This window comes from Micropterus dolomieu, linkage group LG13, assembly GCF_021292245.1.
Source record: "Micropterus dolomieu isolate WLL.071019.BEF.003 ecotype Adirondacks linkage group LG13, ASM2129224v1, whole genome shotgun sequence".
Classification (NCBI taxonomy): domain Eukaryota; kingdom Metazoa; phylum Chordata; class Actinopteri; order Centrarchiformes; family Centrarchidae; genus Micropterus; species Micropterus dolomieu.
Genome location: NC_060162.1, coordinates 8512575 through 8531795, shown reverse-complemented (window position 1 = coordinate 8531795; position 19221 = coordinate 8512575). Strand labels below are relative to the sequence as shown.

At 39.1% G+C, this 19221-nt stretch overlaps 2 protein-coding genes across 5 annotated transcripts in view; both read right to left on the bottom strand.

Annotated features, from left to right (window-relative positions):
* si:dkey-34e4.1 (carboxyl-terminal PDZ ligand of neuronal nitric oxide synthase protein) overlaps window positions 1-12271 on the bottom strand; it is a 55573-nt gene extending 43302 nt beyond the window's left edge. For 2 of the 3 annotated variants that reach the window (XR_006827892.1, XM_046067414.1), the window contains exons 1-2: window positions 11747-12270; window positions 10395-10466 (exon numbers count right to left, since the gene is read on the bottom strand). Coding sequence is in view for 2 of the 3 variants with exons in the window: in XM_046067414.1 (XP_045923370.1) it covers window positions 10395-10466; window positions 11747-11851 (177 nt within the window). In the remaining variant the exon portion in view is untranslated. Of the gene's footprint in view, window positions 1-10394; window positions 10467-11746 lie in introns of all 3 variants that reach the window. The other variant, XM_046067413.1, reaches the window with a different exon arrangement.
* A 2726-nt stretch (window positions 12272-14997) lies between these two features.
* cacfd1 (calcium channel flower domain containing 1) overlaps window positions 14998-19221 on the bottom strand; it is a 9620-nt gene continuing 5396 nt past the window's right edge. Inside the window, exon 5 of one of the 2 annotated variants that reach the window (XM_046067077.1) lies at window positions 14998-17582. In XM_046067077.1, coding sequence (XP_045923033.1) covers window positions 17492-17582 — 91 coding nt within the window. In that variant the 3' untranslated portion in view covers window positions 14998-17491. Of the gene's footprint in view, window positions 17583-17835; window positions 18031-19221 lie in introns of those variants that run through there. The other variant, XM_046067076.1, reaches the window with a different exon arrangement.

Here is a 19221-nt window from a genome sequence, read left to right as displayed (position 1 = left end):
TTGTGTGATGAATGCTCAGTTTTAGCTATGGAGTGATAGATCTCACTTCTAAAAGATCTTTGCTTGGAGTTGCACATGCACAGTACCTAGTTAATAACTATTAGCCAGTCAGAAGCAGAGTAGGGCAGGTCCTGAAAAGCCGGTAAACACAGCTTCGGTTCAGCTGTACATGTTCCCCTTACCAGTTTAGCAACATAGACTGGAGCAAGAATTTCAGAGTGGTGAGTTATTAATCTGTAACAAATGTATCTTTCATCCATAAAATTTTAAATGTGCACTGTCTCTACATCACGGTAACAACTTTATGTCCACTGACTGCTTGGAGGGTAGCTAGTGTTTGGAAGAGAGAGGAGAGGCAGCAGGCGGACGTCTTGTCACTGTGTGCTAAAGCTCAAGTGTGTTTTTCCACCAGCGTTTTTGAGGGCGTGTGCATTATGATGCATTTTTTGTGACTCAGTTCAGAGTAGTGTTTTCTGTGGGAGATGGGAACTCCCTTTGGGCTGGACTTTGGGCTTTTTCACTTTGCAAACCTATTGCAGGCACAAAAAGGTATATAACTAAATAAAGGAGTGTCAAAAAGCCACAAAGCAGAATATGACCTCTTTAATTTATGATATTAAGTCATTCCAAATAGTCTATAGGAAGATATAGCTACACTTACAAAAGTATGGTGTAGGTGACAGTTAATGGAGGCTGCAGAAAGTCAGTAGTAATTTAATGTCAACTCACCTCAGAGCTTTTAAACCCTAACTGTTTCCTGCATGGTTAAACCAACACAGACTTGAGACAAGAGAATTAGAGCGCCGAGTAAATCTATCTACAATGAAAGTAAGATGAAAGTAGTGAAACACAAAGAGAATCAGAGTGTAGGGAGGTTGAACGAAGGGAGCAGGAGTATGAGACCTTGAGGCTTTCTATGTAGCATGCTGGAACAAGATGAGAGAAGTGAGATGAATGCGCACACGCACATATACACAACCACACACACACGACTACAAATAACATTTAGAAGTAGGGCAGCCTATCTGCCAGCTCAAAAGCCCGCAGCACTTTCCTAAATCATTATCCAACAAACGATACCATAATACAATAGGCCTTGTTTATCTGCCTACTCATGCTAAGAAAGAAGGCTTCAACGCAGAGAAACTTGCCAACTTGACACGTTTATTTTAAGTAATATGGAGAAAGAGTTTCTGGTAAAATGTAGACTAATCTAATTTGTGTGAATATGAATAAAAATACTTTGTGCGTTTTTCAAAACTGAATACCAACAAAATACCACTGCTTCTCAGTTTAGGTCAAATATGAATTCAAAGGCTACATTGATATGCTTTTCCTGTGCAACTGTCATCTTACATATTCATGACAAATCGAACAGTGTTACTTTCCCAAACTGCATCTAACTTTGAGCCCATCCCAAACCTGAAGGAGTTGAGAAAGACAGTTTTGGCGGCAGAGCTGGTTGCCAGGGAGACCTGAGGAGCAGCCTGACATTTGTGGTTAATTCAGATCTGCAGAATAATAGGCAGAGGGAGTGAGAGCTCAACAGTACCATTCATCAAAAAACGAACTGAGGCAAAGCATGCAATTGAAATTCTAATCTAATTCAAATTGAACCGTTCTGTTGGGACAATCAGAGTGACCGAACCAAATTTGTAAATTTACAAACCAGAGAATTGCTTTGACCAAATATAGACACAGTGACCACAGTGACCAGCAAAAGGAAAAGTGAAAGAGGACACAGTTATGGTTCTTACGGTAACATGTGAAGCCCTGACCTGCAGCGAGGGGCAGATTTAACATAAGCAAATACACTGTAGACTTAACCCAAATTAACCACATTAGCTGAAGTAAACTTGTATGGAAACTCATTGTTTACCTGCAAAATTTTAGCCTTTGTCATATGATGAAGTAAGGGAAGCTGATGTGGAGTGGCTGAAGTTCCCCAAGTCAGATCAGGAGTAGGCTTAACTTAATTTGCCCTAAATAAAGCAGGAATTATCTTTATAGCTTACTGTGAATGTCTCTGGCAAAAGAGAAGAAATAAACAGTAGCTACATGTACCTGGAACAAATATTTCATGTTTTTAAAAACTGTGTCAGAGAGGTGTTGACTTATCATCACTGTAGTCATTTATGAAGCTTAAATAGCAACTTGCAGCTTAGAGACCCCAGTGAATTGATGTGTCGGAAAATGATGTATACATATGTATGAACCTCCCCTGAAACTGTTTGGAGCCCCCCTAGAGAGGTCCGCCTCACACTTTGAAAACCCTTGCACTACAATAACTGTAAAAATTTGTGAATTGCAAAGGGAAACTCCATAAAAAATGATAAACTCACTAAATTAGAACTGCTCAGACTCACTACCACGTACTACCACACGTTAGGCTGAGGTAGAATTAGGTATGACGACTCCCTTATGTTATTTAATATGATATATAATATAATATAATATGTTTTTTAAAAAGCGTTGTATATGTTCAAAATGCTCAGAATGTATGTCTTTTAAAACAGAAAAATTCTGCATTACCTTGTCAAATGGTCATTTTTTTTAGGAAAGGTAAAGTATACATTTGTTGTGTTTCCACCATTTGTGCATACAGGACTTTTTGGCCAACTCTCATTCTTTGCAGTATGAGCACCCTCATGTAAAAGTGCTTACATGACTGCTGATATGCAGGTGCAGGCACACACACACACACACACACACACACACACACACACACACACACACACACACACTCACCTAATAGACTGGTCACACACATGTCCAGTTCCTAGTCTGTTGACTTTAGTTGTGTTTGAATTGAGATTATCTACAGAAGGCTTGGCAGCAGGCAGTAACAACAGTAACAAGCAGGTTTTAGGACTGACCTTCACACTGTAATGTAACTATAAGCTTAGACTTGCTGACATATCGCAATACCCCCAAATAGAGTAAAACTAACGCTGCACTTTTACAGCTGACCTGGTTGGAAATGCCACCCCGATCAGCTTGTGTGACATTTGAATTTTACGGTCCTATGTGACTTTTTTTGTTTTACTGACATCTGTGTTGTGTTACTGTTTTAGAAAATATTGATTTTCAAGTCTGGAAATGCTAAAAATAACACACTACATTCATTTGTCAATAAAATAAGAAATACAACAACCACAACTATGCCAACTTTGCGTGCTAAGGCTGCAGAGAGCAATGGTCAAGAAATGTCTATGAAGAAAATGTGCCTTTAGGCTCTGCAGCAGAATTGAGTTCAGAGCTTTATATATGTCTTTTCCTTGGGATTGGGCTTGTTTTGGGTGAGCATGGGGAGGTCAGAGTAAATAAGACTTGACTAATTGTGGCACTGAAAGACATAGTGTAGCCTTAGGGAAGACGATGAAAGCAGAAGCCTGTGTGTTTGTGTATGCGTGCAACATGATGCTGGTTGTAGAAGCAGGGACCACTCACCACCTGTCTGTCCATTCATGTGAGGAAAGACCTGCTGTCCCTTCAGTATATTTATCCACCTCACACACCAGTATCGAGAAACAGCAGGAAATACAAAGATAAAGAAAGAAAAAAAACAGTACAGTCATGAAAAAAAGGTGTGTGTTCCAAAAGTGTTCCATCTCAGGATAAAGAGAAAATCATTTCACTGTGTTAATGTTTTTGACTCAAATATCTGCTGGTAAAATATGATGAAGTGTTTCTCAGAGAATCTGAACGCTAACTTCCAGCATGGAGCATCAGGTTTTACAGCGAAGTTACAACTAAGGCCATGGTCACAAAAGTGTTTCAAACAGCAAAATGTGTAAATTTCAATTGAATCACTGCAATCATTGTATTCGCTCTTCGGGACACAGTAAATCTGCATGGCCTTTTTGCATCAACTCTGGTGAACTTCAAACTGCAAATTTGCGCTGTCAAGCTGTCTTGAGAGTGCTGACCTTCACGACAACGGAGAGTACAAAATAGAGGAAGCTATTGTGCCACACAATTCACTTCTATTTAACCTCTTCTGTCTGATTATGAAATGCTTCACAAAAAGGAAGGGTTTTGCAGACCTTTAGAATAAACTGTGTGAAGCTATTGTAACGTGTGGTGATGGAGCTTTCTAGCTGTCAGTTAGCAAGCGGCTAGCAAGCTCATTAACCTGGAGAGCTTTTCTAATAAAACTCTTTACTGAATTAAATCATGTACACCAGAATAGTACAAACAAAGCTTGTGGAGCTATTGTGACTCACTAGCTCTAGTATGGTCCTAGCTAGCCTGTTAGTGGTTAGCAGCTACAGTAGTACACTAGCTAGCCCTGCGAGTAGTCACTATGTCAGGAAGTTTCTAGAGCAATTTTTATTTTTGTCTTTACAATTTCACTGTGCCACTTTCTGGTGTGACCTGTCCTTAACAGAGCAGTTCATGCAGAAATACACTTTTAAATATCACAGATTGTGATTTATTTTTAGATTACTGTTAATTAAGAAGAATGGGACCCCTGTTCTCTAGGGGTTTGAATAAACAAAGGGTAACTGCACCCTTTCAAAGCTAAAATTACATCTAATCCAGTACACATATAGGTCACTTACTATGCTATTGTAAATCTGCCATTAAGCTAGCACGAATACAAGTGAAAACAATGCCCCCTGCCACACACACACGCACACGTGAGTGCACATGGAAGAACACCCAACCAACCGCCCCCACTTTGCTATAGATCTGTAACCACCCCTGGAGTTAAGCTGTGCTCCCATTTCTCTCCTTGTTTTCTGGGACATGCAGGGTATGTAATTGTTATGCTGATAATGGTGTTGTTTATGTTGGATCTGGTTTTCCTCATGGTCATGTTGTTTGATCATCATCCGTGTTTGAGTCTAACTTTGGCTCTACTGTAGTTTAGGGTGAAATGCCTCATTTGTGCATTTCACACTCATGCATAGCCATATGTAATGTCATCACTAATCTGCGTGTGCATGTTCTGCAGCCTTTAGTTATAGGTAAGTATTTGTTATGGCTAGCCTCCAAAATCTGACCATAAAGAATGAAGTGAAAGAGATAGGGAAACAGAGAAAAGACAGCATGAGGAAGTGAAATATGGACACTTCTCTGTTTTCTCTGTGGGATGTTATTTATTTGGCTGCTTCCAAATGAGTTGACTGCAGCCACAGTGGTGTATGAGTGAATGACAAATGGTCACATGAGCATATAGAAGAGAGATGGTTACTAACAATGTGTGCTTTGCAACACTGGTGCATTAGCTGTGCTTGATGATTTAGCAGTTCTCAAGGGATTTTGTTGACAAAACCTGCAACTGGAAGACGTAATGCCAATATTTGTATGCCAATTTTCACTTAGCTACCATTATAATAATGACATAAAAATAATCTTTTTTTAAAGAGCACTTTTCAAAAAAGTGCCTTAACAAGTGCAAAGACGATAAAACACAGATAAAACCAAAAGTACATGAAAAAAAGATTATGTAACTGTCATGGCGTACACAGTTTGAGTAAAGTCGGAAGCAGAGACACCGAATGACACAACGTACAACTAAGGTAAAGAAAACATTTCTGTTGCATTCACAGGTCCGGAGTGCCTGTTTTGCCACTGCATCTCTCTTGACAGCCAAACATCTGCTCCTGAATGAGTCATGACAGCTCAGTGTGCTCTCAAAAGACTGACACAGACTCAATGGACTCATACTGAAATGGAGGAACCAAAAAAAAAACCCCACACGGTTTGCTTCTTTCTCGCACGGCAGACAGAGATCTTCTCATGAGATGTCCCGGACAGACAAGGGGACAAATGCAGAAACATAGGAGCCATGTTATTTCCAGCGAGACTCTTGGGAGTCTGAGGAAGGAGGCTGCAACCTGACGGACATGTGAGGGAGGCTTAAAATCCCATTAGAGCCGATCAAAATTCAAAGGGAAGCATGCATAGCCTGCCCTCAGCCTAAAATCTATTCCTGTCAGGACTGAGTAGATGGCAGAGATGGGCTAAATTGAGACAGGCTATTTTGGTAGGAGGAGAGTGAGGGGATGGAAAGAAAACAGCAGTGGAGGAAGGAGGGTTGGACATGAGGGAGTAAGAGAGAGGGGAATAGCCTTAAAATTATTTCCTTTTGTAGATAGACAGTGGCCTTCAGTAAATAGCGCATGTTTGTTTCCCAATGGAAATTCTAGTATACACATGTCCTTTTCTGAGGCGGTGAGCTGTGGGCGACTACATCATGTCTCCATGTGGGACGCAGCAACGGCAGCCTTTGTCATTCAGCTTTGTTAATCAATTGCAGAGTTTGTTAGAATGCGAGGGGTCTCGCTATTATGGAGCACTAGAGCTCACACACACACATACAAACAAGTGTGTGAATGCACTTTCACACCGCTGGGATGGTTCGATTTCTACACCACTGGTCAAACTGAATGAAACAAATTCTTATAAACCAACACAGTAGGACCAGTCAGCCATAATGGGAGGATATTTAACAAAACAGAGCTCTGAAAGGACCCACAGGATACAAAATTGTGTCTTTTCACTTTCTTGCAGTAGGAATGGCAGGTGTGTGTGTTTGCAACACTGTTGAGGACTTGACTCAACCAGCATAGCTCCTCTGATCAGGCTGTGTTGTCTGCTGTCCCGTTCTCTCTGCTCATGTTTGCTCCTGTTTTCTCACATCGACTGAGACTAAAAAGATTAGCTGAGGGAGATGAAACGACTACGTCTCTGCCAGCCACCATATAAACCCTCTCAATTTCAGGACTTCCTCTCCAATCTTTCTCCCACTGCCATCCGTTCATGCCACTCCTACTCAATTCAATTCAATTTAGCTTTATTGGCATGAATGTGTAACAACAATATTTCCAAAGCATCATACATACAACATAAGAACAATCAACCACATACATTTCATTAAACAAGTAATTAAATTACTCTTTTTTTATTAAAAATTACTCTTTTTAATCACACTCATCCGCGAGAGCCTCTGCGCAGTCTCTCGGCTAAAGGGTTGGGCTTTCAAATTAAAGACAAGGCCTTTGCTTTTGTGAAAGGAGATGAGGAGAAATTCAGAAAGGCCAGTCAATATTACTCTACACAAAGCTAATTACATTTGACTTGGCAACCAATCCCAGACGCGCGTGCCTGTCCTCTAAAACGCTTAAGTGTTTGCATTCACACAGTGTGGGCAGAGTGTGAGAGGGTTCACTCCAAAAGGAAGTGCACAAAAGTACAGTCTTTACTTTCCCATGTGTTTGAAATTGAGGCAACACAAACAGCAGGTGCATTAACAGTTCCATAAGACCTACTTTAAAATTAGAGCATGTAAATCTGAAAGAAGAAAAAAATGACAAATGAAAAGTTGAACTTACAAGCAGTTAGACACATGTAACCTCGGCCAGTTGAATATACTCCAAATGCTGCTGCTACAGTCTTACCTGATCTAGTGTGACTATTATGTAGCTTATAATGGCTAATGTTAGCCAGCTTTAGTTAGCAAACTTTTATTTATTGCTGCTGTTTAACTGACATACTGAGAAAGTTCTGATTATACGACTTTTGCTACTTAAACTTAGGGCTGAACGATGTGTTTCACAACTGTCGGTATCAATAATTATCACGATAAGTATCGAATAGTTTTTACTTTCACTTCGTTTGAAGGCTGATTTTTGCTCCTGAGTGAAAGTTGTACAACCTGAAGGTTAATTGTGGTTTAAACTTTTCTTTATGGTCAACACTTGATACCAAACAGTGGATCACTTCACAAATCTGAGGTAGAACATTCAAAATAATTACAATAAAGTCTTTTAATTAAAATTAAGTAAAAGCTTTTTCTCCTTTTTCCTCAACAAAATAAACATCTTAATGAAGGAATTAAGTCCTAATTTGTGTATGTGAATAAGTGAATAAAATCAAACATTTCTTAAATATTTATGGAACATTTGTTATATTGTTATTGAAATAAATTACATTGTGATAATTATTGTCCAGCCCTACTTAAACTACATATTAGCATGTCGCAGAGGGGATTATTGTTTTATCCTGCTTGTGGTCCCATTCCAGTTGATTTAATGATGATGTCTTTTTTGGGTTTTATGTTGACATGACATTTTGGGAAACATGCTTATTCTTTTTCTTGACCAGCATTAGATGAAAAGATCAATACCACTCTCAGGGCTGGCCTAAAATATGAATCTACTGGGAAGAGATGTTTAGTTTAGCTTGTCATAGCAACTTGAAACAGAGCAGCCTGGTTCTGCCCAGAAGTAAATAATTCCACCCACCAGCACCTCTAAAGCTCACTAATTAACATGTTATATCATCAGATTTTGGTTTTTGTCCAGTTTTAAGGCTAAGCTATGCTAACCATTTCCCAGCTGTAACTTCATATTTAACTCTCAGCAAGAATGTAAATAACCATATTTCCCAAAATGTTAGACTGTTCTTTGAAAGCAAAATCAATTACATTAAACCCCTGGTCAACCTGGATGTCTACTGATGTCTTTAGAGCAAGTGAATCTTGGAAAATGAAGGGAATTTCACTTGCAATTGCAACTTGTGGCCACAGTGACTGCTGTTCAGTAAAAGTTATGTAGTCTCGCTATATAACTTCAACAGCAAAGATGCCACGACACAGTAAAAGCTATGCCAAAGTCATCCACCGATCAGTGTAATCACACAAGTCTATAAATAGTAACATCTTTCCAGTCACTGCCAGCAGAGATTACATTAAACACACATGACAAATTAATAAATGATGGGTTGTTTTTTTTATAGATCAGCTCTTGCCATCAGCCATGCTCTCCTGTTTACATTTGTCACAGGGGGCTCTTTAAAGGAGCGTTCTGCTTCATTCATTAACCATTCAAAAACAAAGATATTTTATACAAAAGGTTGAGAGTTACAACCTAAATAGATTTACTCATTCATTATTCATTCAAGCCTTTCTTTGGACCTCTAGGGAACTTAATATAGAGAGGTACACAAACCCAAGATGTATGCATCCACGTATGAGCACACACTCAGACATAAATAAGCACATAATGACACGCTGTGTGTATTTTTAAATAGGAACATTATATAAATAGATGCTGGTAAACAGATCTAGATTTGATGCAAAAACAACTAGGTCTTATGTATTTTCTTCAGAAACATCATCTTTTTCTTGTAGCAATCCAAAGCATCTTCCCTGCCTGCCTAAACCTGCTCTGGCTTCTCAGCTGCTGGTAATATTCTGCCTCAGCCCGATGAGGGTGTATCTCCCCAACAATCACGTTTACTCAAAAAACCTTATTGATTTGTCAGTATGGGAATCGCAGGAAACAACAGGCACTATCTGCACTCTCAGCCCATTCACACAGATACACATAAACTGTATGGCTTTCTTTCAGTTCCACAGAACTACTTCCGCGGATGGGTTCAGCTTGCCTAAAATATCTCTTTTTAATGGCGGGGTTCCTCTGATTTTATACACACAAAGATTCACACTTAAAGCAACACAGCAGCCACCTACATACCCAATCCTTTACACTACAGGAGAGAAGACAATGTAAGAGTCTTGAAAAAGATACATAGAAGAATTCCCCAAAATGTATTTTTAAAAAGTTTGCATGTTGTGCCTCAAAACTCATGCATTTTTAAGAGGATAAATGCACATTATGGCTCAAAAAATGAAATCACACATTTCACTACTGCATATTCACTCAGCTAGGCTTAAGAGCCTTGTCATGTCTGAACCAAGCTGGTCTAGTGAGTCACACTTAAATTACAGAAGCATCCAGCTATCTGATATGGCTTCTGGAGAAACTGCTGGCCTGCTGGGACAATGAGAGGGGGAAATGATTACATGATCCCCATAGTAATACTACTGATATAGTTTTATGGGGAAGCCAAGCCTGACTATGATGATGGTGAATAATGAAAAGAGTAGGGTGACAGGGAGAAAACAAATAAAGCTCATAAGAACAAAAAAGGTTGATTTGTGGAATTTTGATAAACTATCAGCTCAACACAATAATAATAACCCACAGTCTGACTTTAATCAACGGCAGCAATAACATGCTCACTCACATTGTGCCCTTAAAACTCTCACAAACATATCTAGAAAGGGCAATGTACTATTCAGCAAGGGAAGCCACGCGATCCACCTCTCTCTTATTGCTTTTTCTTTCGACAAAATTCATCCCTCAGTTGCTTTCAGAAGTCACATTGTTGTCCAGCCAGTGCATGCGCACTAAATTCTCAATACATATTTTATCTGACAGCCGCAATTTCTTATTGTGTGTATTGTATGTGTATTCACTGTGTTATTGTAAAGATTGTTTCTGTCCTCCATCATGGAGCAAGCAACACAGGACTAAGGAGGCACGTGTGTGTGTGTGTTTCTGCTCAAAAAAACTGATGAAATAATGATTTCATCTTACCCTGATTCTCCTCATGGCTGCCACAATCTCCATCCGACTGTTGGGCCTGGGAACGTCAAGACTCCCCACGTACTGTAGTAAACAATTACACACATTAGATAGATATTATCCCGCACACTACGACTGCACAATTACTCTTCCATGTCACACGTAACAAACACAATGACATTATGTATTAAATCAACTTCTATTCTCACAAGGCACTGATTACAGCCACTGATTGTTCAGCTTATTAAACTCCAGTGGCTCCCAAAGTGAGGCTCAGGGCAACAAAATTAGTTTTCTGCTTCTCTATTTAGGAAATAAAATGTGTTCAATGTATTGTATAAAGGACTAGCTTTGTGGCCTGTATGTGGCTGTGTAACTGAGGGGCTCTGAGGACCATGATGCTGTTATTTCTATCATTTTGAATACTCAAAATGGTCTAAGAGCATAAAAGGAGTCAGAAAATCTGACACTATCAATCTTTTTGTTCCCATTTGTATTTGTTGGCTTATGCATTTACTCAGCATCTCATGGTGTATTGGATACTTTAGCAAATCACTGAGACATAGTTTTTTTCTTATCAGATACAATTTGCGCTATATGTTCACGCTGCTACAGTATATGAGGAAGGATGCACATGTGTTTATGTGGCTGTGTGTATCTGTCTGCATCAGATTCTCACTCTTATTTATTTTGTTGTTTATCCACAGTGAGAAATTGATTTACTATGTGATTGTGTTCACAACACTAAATTTAAATTTTGAGAAAGAAAGACTGAGATGCTGCTTGAGGAGCAGGCCTAATGAAACTGTATACATACACCCTTGTGAATGAACTTTGGACCAATAACACTCCCTGGTTTTAACCCTTTCCACCCCAGTGCTCTCTGTTTCCTGTTTAACAACTAAAATAGATTTAGATTTAACTGGTGCAAATCATCTCAGAAAGCCCATGATAAAGTTACAGCTTGGTGTGTGTGTGTGTGTTTGTGTGTGTGTGAAAAGGGCCATGAAAAACTAAATACTGCCAAGCTGCTTCCCTGGGAACTTAATAATTTAATGACTTGTGGGGAAAACCTGAAAACACACTCAGTTCACCTTTGAGCATCAAAAATAAGGACATCTCCCTCAGTTTTGAATGATGATGTTATCCAAATGAAATCTGAGACAAACAAACTACAATTTTCCATTTCACTAGCAGCATTACACCACATGTGTGAAGAGGAGTGCACTGCCATGTGTTCAAACTTCATGTTTGAACCCAGCTGAAAGAGTCTAGTGCACCTGCCGCCCCGCTCCAACACAACTCAACACTCTAATGCCTGTGTGGTAAACTGTCAAAATATGGAAGGGAAAAGCGCATTTCACCTTGGCTTGGAAGTAAATCCCATGCTGATAAGCCTCTTCATTATGTAGCGGCACCCTCGAGTCCGCCACATCGTCCACCAGGTTGTACCTGTTCCTCGCGGGCATCGCGGGCTCAGACTGGCGACCCCCCCTACCCTCCCTCCGTCACAGTAAACACTGTTTAACAACTAAACAGACTAACGGCCCCTTGGTTTGAAACGCTGCAATCCCGCGTGTGTGTGCAGCACGGCTCCAAGAGTAAGTTCCCGGTGGAAACGCAGTCCATTGTTGTTGCTTTAAGCTTCAAAAGGTCCCGTCCTCAAGAGGGACAGATTTGGGCGCAACCTTTTCCTGTGACAATATACCGAGAGAGACTTAAGGATTTCCTTCCTGATAACGCTTCTCGTGAAAAACAAAACAAAAACACACAGCAACGCGGAGGATGCCTTTTCCCAAAGCCACAGGGGAATCCAGCGTAAGAAGCTGGCGCGTCTCTCCGCAGGTGATGTTGCTCGCTGTGAGTTTTTTTTTTGTTTTTTTTTTGACTCTAGTCCTGTTGGTGGCAACGCTGCACCCGTCTCTCTCTCTCTCTCTCTCTCTCTCTCTCTCTCTCCCTTCACAAAGCACAAAGCAAACCGCTCATTGGAGCAAAGTTCCCAAGCATGATGCAACCCGGAGATGAGGAAAGCCGACAGACAGACAAGTGTTAGTCCTCCGCCTCAGGAGATTAAAATTTGATATGCCTACACAGGTACACCTATTCCTTCTAACCTAAGGTGGATTTCATGTGGGGGAGAAATTCTACACAAAAAAAGACTATTATAAGCCTAATTCCATTTTAAATGTCATTAGGCTATTTCAAATATCTCTAGTGGGTGGTATTTAGGGTAGCCTACTACTCACGTAGTCCATCCATCCATCGTCAACCGCTTAGCCTATCCTGCATACAGGGTCGCAGGGTACACAAGTAGTCTACTGACTAAATCAATCAATGAAAACAATCCACTGATATAATATTGACAGGAGAGTGGATGATTCTGCATACAGACAACTTTACTAAAGGTACATTTTTTGTCAATTAGGCCTACCTCTGTATTTTTGCATAATTTTCTAATGCAAGCATCTTACTTGTAGGCCTAAGTGAGTATTTAGCCTATACATTATCTGGTAGTAGGCTACAAGATCTGAGTAGGCTACTTCATCCACCACTATATCCCACACAGCTCTGGCTAGATTAATATTTGGTCATGTCATATAACATTAGCTAAATTAAACAACTTAATTTTCATTTTCAGATCTAGGCTACATTTCTTCTCCTTTCCTCATGCAGTGATTCTACTGTAGGCCATGAGCCTTGGGATATTTTTGTCAATATTAAAAGCATCATTCAGTTCATATTTTGCTCTCCATTAGTGCATCACAGAGTCAGGAGGCTGATCAAATGGCTGAGATTCATCATCATGCAACCTCATTTGGTCGTTTTCATCATCCCTGGAGTTTTCCCACAGGAGCCCAAATGAGTCTATCAGTAGATAACATGAGTTCAGTCACTTAAAAGCCATTATTACCTTCATGACAAATAGTTTTAATGACTGCAAAATGAGATTTCTGTTTAGATAATAAATGGCTATTTGCTGCTCATGAAGTGGAAATGAGGGAGGATTGGTTCTCATGATGCTCAGCCTTCATTAAGCTTCCAGCTCTTATGTTGTTTGTCATATACTTGGTGCCACTGCATCTGCTGGTATTAACATTAAACCTGTCATGCATGTGCAGGCCAATGATTAACCTGCAAGTGTGGAATCACAGGTTCAATTCCCCTTTGAACAACTAGCAATGTAACAATAATATATTCAATTAAATAGGTTAAATAACTACTTTAAACTAAGTCATAGTGATGAAATAATGCAATGGCGCCCTCTGTTGAAAAGTCTTTGTCTATAGTAAGAACAGATCAGAGGCAGCAGATGCACTGATATGGACTAATCCTTGAAAATCAAATGAATAAAGATCTATTAATATGAGAAAGAAGCAGCTGGGTGCCACAACTTAATCTCACTAATCTGCACTCAAAGGGCAACATATTAAGACTGGAAAAAATATTAAGCTTTATAGGTGAGAGAAGATGCCTGACAAGGGAGGGATAATGCTGACATTATGCAGTTTTAATTAAATGGTGAGAGGCAGGGATCATTTACTGAATTACTTAATGAAACAGGAATCACCAGTAACATAACCTTTGACTGTCTAAAAATCCATATGCACATGAAGTGTCACTGATAGCCATTTGTTTTATACAGCTTGCTGTGATGTAGCCTATTCAATCTATTTGACTTGCATGCAGCACAACTAAACAAACATTCACATAAAATAATCCAAGTGAGGAGTGTAATACAAAGGGTATGGTTTATTTGGTACCATGTCCTTGTGGAAAGGGATAGGCCTATGTAGGAAAAATATTTAGGCTAGAACTCAAAGAATAGTAGAACATAAAAGTTTAAAAATGGTATCTATTCAGTTGCAGCACATTCTCTGTAAGAGCCTGAGAGGGTTCAGTCAAGAACTTCATGCTGTTTGTGGTCCAGTCCACTGGATTATATTTTTTTCAAAGACAACGAATATTTTGTGGATCAAAAGGAGATTTAGGAATAGTTTGACATTTTGCGAAATATACTTTTTTACCCAAAATCCCTAAAGGAACACATCCAGTGGCTCATTAAGACAGAATAGTCTTTATCTGGAAAACTGAGACTGCAGCCAAAGAAAATTACTAGAAGAGACATTGAGAGCAGGTTGGTGGGAGTAGTTATTTTGTGGCAAGGACTGCATTATTGTACTTGTCATGTCAGTTTGGAAAATTAATTTATGAAGTAACCTATGTTGAGCCAAAAGCATTATATAAAGTAATAACAGTTTCTGTGAATGTATGGCTGCAAAATTAGAAGATAGTTAAAGCAAATCCACCCAATAGTTAAAAAAACACAATATAGGAAAATAAATAAAAACAGAGATATCTGATTTTGCAAATGAACCCTTCATACTGTATTGTGTCTGGAAACCATTAATATCTATAACAAATTATGTGTCAGACTGGTGGAGCTGGTATAGAAAAGGATCACCAAAGTGATTAGAATTTATCCTGCAAGTACGCTGAATATCTGTAGCAAATGTTATGGCAATCAATATAATGAGATATTTCACCTTGTGATGGCGCAAAAGGAAAAGTTAGTAGGGGTGGCCCAACTAAACATAACAAGTCAACACCACAGTAGTAGTAGCAAGTTTGTTTAATTCACTAATTGTTCTCGGGATCAAGATTCACATCACAACACACATTATACACATATCCCTTACAGCAAAATATGCACTCAGCACCTGCAGATCAAAATCAATCAAATCACAGGAGTCTTGGATGCCTTTTAATGCAAGAAAATAAAAACGGATGGGTGGCTGAATGCCTGTGGACAAGGAAAACAGTGTTTGTTTGTTTTTTATCTTATTAAAAGTGTAAGAGTGTGTAGTGTCAGGCTGTAGCATACTGCTGGTTTATTTGTAATGTTTAATCACTTGCTTTTCCATTGGCTCTTTTCATAGTCATGCTTATAATAGTTAGCATATATCTATGATCTATGCATAAACTACTTTATATCCGTACACTGCGCATTGTGAAGTATGATACCTGAGAGCTGGTGGTACTGTGAATAATCCACTCAATCACTGAACATCCAGTAATACAGATTTAAGATAGAAACAGCTGTAAGAGGTATGTGTAAACAATTAATCCCAAGGCATTCATATTACTGGTGACACGACAAGGCAACAAAACAATACAAACACAAATCGTACATTGTTGACCACTGCATACCTCATTTGAGTGACAAAGGCAAACCATGGCTGTGATGATTGTGTGGGATACAGACCAATTAGTCCCTGAATCAAGACACTTCCCCTCATTAAATTTTAATGGGTTTTGGTAGAGTGTACTAATTAAGACTCATAATAAATACAGAAAATATTCAGTAACAGATTCGGAAGCAAACAAACAAACGGTATGTGTTTTAAAAAGACCACATTTCACACGGCCTTTCATTATATAATGTACCACAAAATCTGCAATATCAACTTGGCTACTGGCTGCTTGATCATGAGGAACCATACCTAAATAAGCTCACCCATGCCCTGAAAGCTTTTAATGAAATTCCCTTTATAGCAGACTCCATGCTACCAAATGTTTTGTGCATGGCTGCCTGAGCTGAGCTTAAGCCAACTGGAAAAAAAAATGAATATATGAAAGCATAAAAACAAAAACTGTCTTTATCTTTGGGTATACCTGATACATTTCCCAATGTTAAAAATATCCCTAATGCCTATGGATGTTTAAAAATGCATTCAGGCTGCAATTCAGAGTTTTGTGTGCACAGTGGGTGTAATACTGTGATACCAAAATCCCTCTTCTTTTCTTTTGAGATGCTCAATACTTTACGTAGGTTTGGTTGACTCAAAATAATACAAAAACTTTCAAAGGTTATGAAATCAAACTGCCACACCTACCCACAACTAACAGAAGACGCTTAGGGTTATTTACAGACCTGCAGTGTAAAGCTGACGATACACGGAGCAACCTTTAGAGCAATGGTGCTGGGCAATGTTGCTGTCAATGGTAATGAGTAATGATTACTACCGTAATCCCCTTCTCCCGACACTCCGCCACCCTCCCCCTTCAAAACATAGTCGGACTTGACACCAGCAACATTGCCCAGCAATACTGCTCAAAAAGTTGCCCCGTGTATCATCAACTGTCAGTCTAAATCAGGCAGTCTCTTTCAATAGAATTGGTAATGTAGTCCTCTTTAAAGCAATAAAAAAATAAAACAAATACACACAGGCCTTTATTTCTCATCAAATGTAATTTTTACTCTTTATGGACTTAAGTTTTATAAGACCCACGATAAATGGAAATCCAACTTCTGCAGGACTAGTTTTCACTGTTACCGTAGTTAACTTCCAATGCAAAAATGGTCCCTTCCATGAAGCGTTTATACATTCACTGCTTAAAGGAGGTTTAGAAATTAAATGCAGAGAGTTCATGCAAGTGGCTTTGGACACCCCACTGCCCAAAACTTTGCGATGATAATGTGGTTCGAGCCGCAAAAGAGCTGATATCAATGTTTCAGTGTGCTGCCAAGAACAGGATGACACGCGCAGCCCAAGTCTGAACCCAGTGTCTAATTTAACTTATCTTTACCCACTGCACTGTCTAAACCAGACAGCTCTGAATCACAGCCTCAACATCATAGTGAGTAACCTGAAGTCAATTATGTACATTTTACAATCACAGTCATGTCTATTCACATTTCCTGAAAGGTTCCTGGGCGTAAAGGTTGAACCTCACGTGTGTTCCTGCAAAAATAGGGTTTACAACTGAGAACAGCAACAAAGGGAAGCAAATAATAAACACAACTCATAATAAGAATTAAAAACCTGAAATCAAAACTTACAATCTAAAAGGTATTGAGTCAAAATGAGAGATCCCATTTACACATCAGGTACCAAATAATAAGGGACTGAATCCAACGTCAATCTGGATACTATTAGGTCAGAACAACAAGAATGCAGTAGTATAAGTAAATAAATAAACCCAGTACCAGTGTTATGTAGTGACAGAAATTGGAGAGAGGAAATATGCATGGATGGAGAGGATGGATGGAAAATCATCTATAAGAACCGAAGAAAAGAGAGGAAGAGGAGGGTGATAAGGCAGATGCCTCACTCTGGAGCCCCGTTTGCCGTTTCTGTCATTCTCTCTTCATCCCCCTGTTTCTGATGCTGCAGTCTGGCGTAAGTCACTGCGTCTCCCCTGAGACAGAAAGAAGGGGTAGAAAGAATGCGAGAGAAGTAGGGTAATCAAAAGTTATGATGAGGAAGAGGTGGGCAGAAACAAAGGAAAAGAGGGTACGACAGGAGAAGGTGACAATGTTAATTGCGAGGTTATAACAGGGCTCACCTTGCCAAAAAGTTAATTTGCATGATTAAAGAGGCTCATTTGAGTTGTTAGAACGTCCAAGCATAAAATAAAAATCTTATTAACTGATTATAGTGTGGAATACTGCATTTAATATGACAGCCTGTTTTAATATGACATTTTAGAAGAGTGTTTTTATGAGTGAGAGAGATATGAGTAATTACAAAACGTTCATATTTTACAGATTTTAATCAAATAGACACTGAACATAAATTATATTATATAGAATAGCTGACAGTTTCCTGATGCTTCATAAGAGCTTTGATATATTATGTCATTGCATGTTACTAGCTACTAACAGACATCTTACTTTTTGCCTAAAGACGCAAGGCCGTACAGAACTCCTGTAGCAAAGGCGATGGCATTTCCAAACAAGGTTGTAAAGGAGAAACTCAAGAATATGGGAAACAGGGCCATCCTGAAAATTAGCAACAGAGGGGACATCCAAACAAGAGACAAAAACAAAAGTCATATTAAGGACATGCTGTAGATAAAAGACACATTCCCAAATGTGTCTCCAACAGCTTATGCAATGTTAAGAACTATCATGAAATTCTCATTCCTAAAATGTTGTATTTTTCTCACAGTGAAGTACAGTCTCCAATGACATAAACAGTGTATGATGCAAAGTTGTTCTCACCCACAGTAGAAGAAGGCTTTCTGCCAAGGTTTGAGTTTGTCTGCACGGGCTGCTACCGCATTAGCAAACTCTATGAACTGGCAACAGAATGGGACTTCACATAGGAACAGCACGAAGGCGTTCAACCTTGACACAGGAGGAGAGGACACAAACACAGCGGTGAATCATCTTTCAGTCAAATACGGTACGGCCTTGGCTGAAATAATGGAAGACTGGAGGAATTTAAACACAGCAACTGGGAAGAAAACAATCATTGTGCTTTCACTGTCATCATTCAAGACATTCAAATTGGGCTGGAGACTTACATGTTTAGTCATGGAAACAACATGAACATATTTCCAGTAAACTGGTTAGTGTAATTACTTATTAATCTGTCAACTATTTTCTTAATTGTTTTTCACAATTTACAAAAGCCCAAGGTCTTCACATTAGGGCTGGGCAATAAAACAATAATGATAACAATAACAATATACATTTTCCTCAATAACAATATAACATGTTCATTATATCGTCAATAAAGTTTGATTTAATTAATTTAAATCACAAATGAATTAGGACTTAATTTTTCTATTACGATATTTTTTTTGTTGAGGAAAAGGGACTGAAACAAGATTTACTAATCGTATTTTTTGAAAAAAAAATTTACATTTACTCATTTAGCTGACGCTTTCATCCAAAGCGACTTACAATTGCTATACATGTCAGAGGTCGCACGCCTTGGAGCAACAGCAGGTTAAGTGCCTTGCTCAGGGACACATTTGGTGGATGGGTCACAGTGGGAATCGACCCCGGGTCTCTCACACCAAAGGCATGTGTCTTATCCATTGCCCCATT